Genomic DNA, 7,823 nt, shown 5'->3' with positions numbered 1-7,823 from the left:
TTTGTATATATGTAAAGAAATACTGAGGTGTAAACAATTTTTCCTTAAACAGAATCAACACAATTATTCAAGGCAAGAAATTCAAAGCCTACATCTCCATATCGTGTTGTAAGAGACCTAGAATTACAACAGCTGGTGAAGCATCTAGGAAATAACTGGAAAGCATTTGGCCGTGAACTTGGATATAGCAATGAAGACATTTATGTATTCGAAAGAAATAACCAATCCAATGTCACAGATGCAATGAATGACATGCTTCAAGCTTGGAAAGCTAAATTTGGAAAGGAGGCTACGGTAGGAAAACTTGTCCATCATTTGGACAATTTTGAGCATATCAATCCAGAAAATTATGCATTCCTGATAAATGATACCAAGAAAGATTAATTCAAATTACAGTTGTTTTACCACAAAAAAATGTGTTTGGGTATGATAAATTACTACAATACATTACTGTTAGATGATTACTGTTACTTAATTTTATTACTGTACACAGTATTTGCTCTAGTTTTTAAACATGTAGTACTTGATGATGTTCTACTTACTTTTTGTTTTAAGAGTACATTAAACAGGCCTTATGGACCTAAGCCACACCTCTCAGATTTTGTTGCCAAGGTCCCACAAAAAGATAGCATAAACGTATGAATTTGTGGGACAATCTTGTAATCTCAGCAATGTTCTGATTGGTCAGTTGTTAAATTTGATTGTAGAAAGATCAATTGTAGAATGATATGATAAAAACTTGTCCATGTTTTTTGTTTTATAAAAATCTGGGACTTATTTTTATATCACCTCCATACTTTTTATCTTCAATTGTAATTGATGTTTCCAGTTTCATACAATATGCATTCCATCACTCATCCTTCCCTGTCTATATCCATTATTTATTCTTCACTCCTTAACACTGTCACATTCCTTTCTCCATTAAATTGTCGCAAAATTGTGATCATGTTTTCACCAGACTTCTTGCTGTGTTTTCTTCAGTATTGTAAAATTTGTCCTATGCAGAGAGTGGCGTAATGCAATGAGTCAGGGGCATAGACCTATGGGGGTCACTGGAACAACAGGGCCCCAGAAAATTCATCGACTTAGCATTGTTCTTTATTAAGCAGAATGTGTAAACAACATAGATACGCCCTGAAAACATAAACAATTTCCCGTGCACCAGAAATAAGCCAGGTGCCAAAGGCCTCTTTGTCACTTATACTCCTGGTCACAGACATTTAAAGACTAGCCAATTATTTACAAATTCAGATACACAGTTTTAATTGCTTTAATCATGTCTTTGATAAATTATAACACATTACCTATTCTATATAGTAGAGTACTATGTTTCAGTAATTTTTTCAGGATATATGCAATGTATAAATATCAAGTCTATCTCAACGAACATAAACCTTTGATGCAAAATGGTAAAAAAATAATTTGTTATAAATTATTTACAGATTATATACAATAATAGATAGCGTCATTAGTTAAAAAGGTCTGTACAATATTATATCATATGTTATTATTCAAGTATTATATTCATATATAATGCTTAAGAATCTATGTCTTTAATAATCATAAAAAAAAGGGTAAAGGAACATTGGTATGAGTCTATTATTCATGCTTAAAGTGTACTCTATATAGAAAAAAAAGTCATCCATATGTGGTTAATATTATAGGCCTACAGATATTATAGCATTAGAATCGTACAGGTTTGCACAATTGAATATCATGATACCAAAACCAGTGATGCATACTCCAGGAAATTATTGTTAGTTCACAATATTGACATAAACAGTCTATTTCCGTCAACAATAACAATGCTTGGAAAATTGTGTTTGAAAGAACTTTGACACACAAATTTGAGCATAGTTAGTCCAAGCCTCAGAATCCTTCAAACAAATTTTAAAATAATTTAAAAACCATATTTGAAATGTTGGACACTCAAAAAGTGAGTGTCCAACATTTCAAATATGGTTTTTAAATGATTTTAAAATTTGTTTGAAGGATTCTGAGGCTTGGACTAACTATGTTCTATGATTAATTTATATTATTTTTGTCTTTCTTTATGTTTCTTGTTTTTTTGTTTCGGTTAAGGACCACAATGGAATGAGCACTTCTGAGCTTTTTTGCAATTTTTTGTTGTGAATTTGTGAAATCACTGAATAAATTGAAATGAAATGAAAGTATACTCTCTTAAAAAAACTACATAAATATTTTGTATGCAAAATATCACTTTTATTTTTCTTTTTTTTTTATAATTAAGTAGGCATACTTTTTAGTAATTGAGATTGTCAAAGCATTTATTGAATGCAAAAATTATGTTACAATATTAATTTTGATACATTTGGGACTTTCGCATTTGGTTACTTGATGTAAATCAAGTTAAAATGTACTAAAAGTCTTGAGCAAATTGTTAAAAAGTTGTCAAAACACATAAACAATTAAATTTTATTACACATGTACTGTTCCTGTTTCACATGACAGAAAGGTACTACCGTAACTATTAAGAAATTCTAGAAAGGTATAAAAAGACATATTCTTGTAAGAATATAGTATCTTTCATCTCAGTAAATTAACACAGACCTCATGTTCCTGAGATATCCAGCAAGGATCTGTGTGCGGGGTTAACAGGGCTCAGTTAATCTTTCACTTTGACTTTGCGCATATCTTCTCTGTCTTTGTATCAATTGTACAGACTTTTCAAGATTAGTATTTACCTGTAGTTATGTAGGGAAGTATCTGAACAGATATCCCTGTTAATATTTAGTACATTTTCTGTCATGTGAGTAGGGTGTTATTCAAACAAATATTGTTTCGTCAATTTCTTCCGGAATATGATAATGAAATATACAATAAATTTTCTGAAGTGTCTTGAACTATATATCAGGTGTCTTATGCTATCACAGAAATGGATGCATAGTGCTAAAAAATGTCACAAATAATAGTACTTTCTCAGGCATAAGCCCACCCGCTACTTTATGTCCAGTTTCACACACCAGGAGCCAAGGATTTGATTTGAATTAGTAGCTCAGCTGACTTAATTTGTGCGTGCAATGCTGAAAAATTGCCTCCCAATTTGCTATTAATTCAAACAATTTTTTGTTGGTAAAAGGTACAATTTGGCCTATCGGCAAAATGGGCCTAATTTCTTGTTCAATAAGGTGGGCTTATACCTGAGGAGCTATGGTACTGGGCGAGTCAAGTGGGCGAGTCAAGTGGGCGAGTGGTATGGCAGGGGCACTGCCATCTTAAGCCTTAACATTGGTGCTGGTTGTTTCAATTGGAAGTCTTCTCGGGTAAGTACTTAAGATAGAGGTCCAGTGTACATATCTGACTTGTGTGCACTTTAAAGAATCCATTGCATCTTATCAGAAGAGAAGAGGTTTACCCTGTTGCTTTAGATCATTTCAGTCACATTCATGGAATGGTGTGAACATAAAGCTACCATATGCAGCTCCACTGCTGCTAGGTAGTCATGGGCCTCACCCTAATTGAATTAAACACAATGACTTGAGATATATAGCACATTTTAGCCAACGGATGCAAGGCGCTCACCAACTACCCTAGTCAGATGCACAGTGTGTAACTTCACCCTGTTGCATTTCAGGGTTATTGCACCTCTGAGCACACCTATCACAATCTGTAGAGACACAATGCATTTACAGTGCCTTGCCCAAGAGGAAAACTGAAGGCTTGCTTATACACCACATACTTCCAGCATTATTCATTATCAGTGATACGAAAATCATAATACACACTATTGAATGTTTTGTGAACGATTTTTTTTCGAGTAGAAATGTAGTGTTAATATACCATATGCCTACTCAGTGTATACGTTTCATATTACATCAACAACTTCATATAAAAATTATCCAGGAAATTATTTTAAGATATCTGTATCACTATTAGTTGCACAATTCCATTGACTGAAAGAAATAATCATTGATAAATGTTAATGCGGTGAAACCTTGAGGTAACCCTCTATATCTTCTTTTATGGTCTCTTGTTGCCCTTTAGATTGATGTGCTAATGGAAGCTTTGAGTGGACCGGTGTCTCGGCATACAGCGTAGGTGCCGCCTCCTCCTCTTCTGCTGATCTGCCACTTGCCATTGCCATGTATCCGTCGAGTACAAATGACGAAAGCGGTTCATGTTCGTTTTTGGTTGCGAGCGTATATGATTCGTTACGCGGTACATTAACACACACGTATGTATCTTGTGAAGCTGGGGTTGCTGGACTTGATTCCAGAATATCTGACAGTTTTTTGGCAAGGCCATCAAAGGAGGGTCTTGACTGTGGGCAAAAGCCCAACATTGCTGCATGATATGGTACCTAAACACAAGCAAAACCAAATAATAAAACAACTATTCATTTACATAATAATTTTGAGTAAAAGGTGGGAATGCAACTTGAAAGAAAAAAAGTTTCAACAAAAAAATAACAATATTCTCAAAATAAATTGTAGCCAAAAAAGATGTAGCTTGGTGGTTAAAATGTTTGCCTTCCAATCTCAGGGTTCTAGGTTCAAATCATGTGACCGCCAGGATTATTTTCACAAGACAAAAGATCTCCACTCCATAAGACCTCGTAATGAGACTTTAAAAAAACCCCAAACGAGTACATGCAACTGGAATTTTACCTACAGCCTGATGAATCATTAATGTACTTGCACTTCGTCAGGGCAGAACTGAGGCTGTGGAAGACGACGACCTTGTGCAAGGTACCTATTAATATCCCAGTTATCTACAGCAGGGTATGGAGTTATACCTCTTGCCAGCATTTCCCACATAACGACACCAAATGACCACTACATAAAGGAAATATTTAAAATATTATGTTATCAATATTATTAATTTGAGAGCATCTCTACTATATCGCACTGAATTATATTTTCATGTTAATGATAAATAAATGAATAGAGTGCCGATTGGAGGTGCCCTCCTGGTATTTCAACTGTAAACCAGTGGCGTGTCTAGATTGACATGGGGATTGATGGGGCACGTGAGGCATACTAGCTGGGGGGGGGGAAGGCGATATGATATATGGTGATGATGACATCACATCACATCATGACCATATATAGGCACATCACTATATATGGGCATCCAACAGTTTTTTGTCAAAGAAAATTTGATAGTGTGGAAAGAGCTTTAGTGGTTTTAATAACATTATCTTATTAGCAAATAGCTAACATTCAAAAGAAAATCATAATTTTCTGTGATTTTTGAACCACAATGCAAAACATAATCTGAATCAATACTAGAAAACAAGGCATATGCACCAGGGATGTATCATCACTTGGGGTATATACGGTACACTATATATCTCTAAACACTGATAATTATTATAAAATCATGCACTAATTATTATTTTTATTGATAAGAATCGATCAAGCCCATGATAATTTAAACTTGTTTATTACTGAAGTCCATAATACATAACACTGGTTGATGAAATAGTATTTTTCCCCTTTGAGTATGTCTGTTCATAGTGTTGAATGTAAAGCCCTGTCTAGACTATCACATTTATTTGACAAAAACATGTGACATGAATAAATATGGTACATCACATCATGGCCATACATAGCCATAGCCACGACTATATATGGGTATACAACCAATTTTGGACAGAGTTTTAGACCTGCATTGACAGTGCCTGTTTTATTTAACTGGAATAGCCGGCTCTTCAAAGATGCCCTCTAAGAACATATGAAAATTGAAACTAAAAAAAAAAGATTTATTGTCAAAATATTATAAAAATCGAAAGGACCTCTGCAGTAAAACCAATGCAAATATCTGGATCCGCCCCAGTACCCACATATTCGCGAAAGGCGGCCTTTGAGACACAGTATGCTGTTGCCCTGGCGGGGTTGAGATAAGAAAATGTATGATTATGGCACGTCTATACAAACTTACAATTGTGAATATAATTTTCTTTTTATCGTCATTTTTAATTATTTTACAAATTTGGTGGTGGATGGGAGGGGGGTCCCTTGCCGAAAGTATTCCCTCCCTTTAAATAATTTTCTTTTTATCGTCATTTTTAATTATTTTACAAATTTGGTGGTGGGTGGGAGGGGAGTCCCTTGCCGAAAGTACCCCCTCCCTTTAATCTGCCACTGGATATAATATGATATATGCCCTACAGTCTATTTCAGAAACCATCATGGTGTTATGTATCAATAAAGTCACTTTGGTCGGTACTAGATCGAGGAACATATGGTAGGGCCCCTTTGGAGCCAGGAGTCGGGGGCCCTGCGGACCTCAGCATGAGATCGCTGAGGCGTTATATCATTGCCGGGGTGGACATATTGCGTGATGTCCCGACGGGAACGTAAGAGGCAGAACCATGGGCCTCTTAAAACCACTTAGAGAAAATCCAGGTAGACTTGACGACAATTTAGAAAATTGAAAGGCTAATTAATCTACCATAATATCTGTAAAAATTACATTATTGTTTTTTTATTCACGAAGCAGAGAAGGGTGTTGGGGTAGCTCTCTCTGGCCCTAGTTCTCTTATCTACCGTAAGTTTCCCAGAATATATTAACAACAACCAGGTGAGAAGCAAATAGCGCCATCCAAGCCTAATTGATGTTCTATTTATAGAAAGCGAATTATCCGTTATACCAAAGAGCAATATAACTAGAAGGTACTTTGTATTTTGTCACTTCCTGGGCTGGGATTGAATTCATAGGACTGGGCTGCCGTAAGGATATATATTGCCATTATAAAAATTGAGATCGGCGTGTACTTATCCAAAATGGCTAAACAATTTCTGATAAACTACGATCAATTGAAGGTGATATCAAATCTTCCTAGCGGGAGCGCCTCACGCAAGCTACAAAAAGCCACACTGACGACAGACGATGGTAAAACTTCAACAGTAGTAACGAAGCGTTATGACGATTTTAAACAAAAGGAGATTGACGTTCTTAGTCAGCTCGATCACAAACATGTGATTAAATTCCTTGGCGCAGTAGACACAGATGACAAAAAGATGCTTGTTATGGAATATGCCCCAGATGGAAACCTTTACGAGTATATCAAGGAGCATAGACAACAGAACAAAAAACTGAGTTTTTTCCATTCCCTGGAATGGGCAAAACACATTTCCATAGGTCTCCAATATGTCCACAACAATGGCTTTATTCATCGTGATGTCAAGTCACCTAATTTCTTACTGAGTGCTGATTCTACAGAAGTCAACGGTGTGCAAATTAATGTTCTTAAGCTTTGCGATTTTGGAATCTCACACCGATACTCGGCAACACAAACCTCAACCCAGATGGGTGGATTAAGTTACGCGTGGGCACCACCAGAGGTAATTCTTGATGACCAATACTGTTCGATAATGTCTGATATATACAGTTTAGCTGTGGTGATCTGGGAGCTGTTTACTGGACATACACCTTACCAAGGATTTAACAAGCGTAATCTAATAAATAGTATTTGTGATGGTAAAACGCTCAGCACCGACAGTATCCAATGTATTGATGTCCGTAATATTTTACAAGTTTGTTGGAATAAACAAGAGGAAGACCGTCCAAATAGTGTTGAAATCGTTGTTAAAATGCTCAATAATATTGTCAATGGTAAGTTACATTACTATTAACTGTAATAAAGTATGCAAGAATAGAGAAAGAAAATGCAAACTTAGGCCTATGCACATACTAAAAACAAATAATTAGGGGTCATTCCATGTCAAATCACCCAAAAAATCTGAAAATTTTAACCACATATTTTTTGATTTTGATGAAACTTGGTGTACTTGTTTAGTGTGATCTCACAGCATCAAATCTCAAATTTTAGGTCAATCGGTTGAGGGGTTTGGGAG

At 35.6% G+C, this 7,823-nt stretch overlaps 2 protein-coding genes across 6 annotated transcripts in view; one reads left to right on the top strand and one right to left on the bottom strand.

The window, feature by feature from the left end:
* Positions 1-1,832, top strand: part of LOC117115099 — a 6,922-nt gene extending 5,090 nt beyond the window's left edge. The window contains exon 4 of the mRNA XM_033258766.1: positions 53-1,832. Coding sequence (XP_033114657.1) covers positions 53-384 — 332 coding nt within the window. The 3' untranslated portion in view covers positions 385-1,832. The remainder of the gene's footprint in view (positions 1-52) is intronic.
* Positions 1,833-1,925: 93 nt separating this feature from the next.
* Positions 1,926-7,823, bottom strand: part of LOC117115020 (hepatocyte growth factor receptor-like) — a 76,452-nt gene continuing 70,554 nt past the window's right edge. For 4 of the 5 annotated variants that reach the window (XM_033258653.1, XM_033258657.1, XM_033258655.1 and 1 more), the window contains one exon: positions 1,926-3,955. In XM_033258653.1, the coding sequence (XP_033114544.1) occupies positions 3,941-3,955 (15 nt within the window). In that variant the 3' untranslated portion in view covers positions 1,926-3,940. Of the gene's footprint in view, positions 3,962-7,823 lie in introns of all 5 variants that reach the window. The other variant, XM_033258654.1, reaches the window with a different exon arrangement.

This window comes from Anneissia japonica, unplaced genomic scaffold, assembly GCF_011630105.1.
Source record: "Anneissia japonica isolate Jap-2015-1 unplaced genomic scaffold, ASM1163010v1 scaffold24_len2511860_cov200, whole genome shotgun sequence".
NCBI classification, from domain to species: domain Eukaryota; kingdom Metazoa; phylum Echinodermata; class Crinoidea; order Comatulida; family Comatulidae; genus Anneissia; species Anneissia japonica.
Note: the sequence above shows the minus strand (reverse complement) of the source record. Positions and strands in the feature narration are given on the sequence as shown.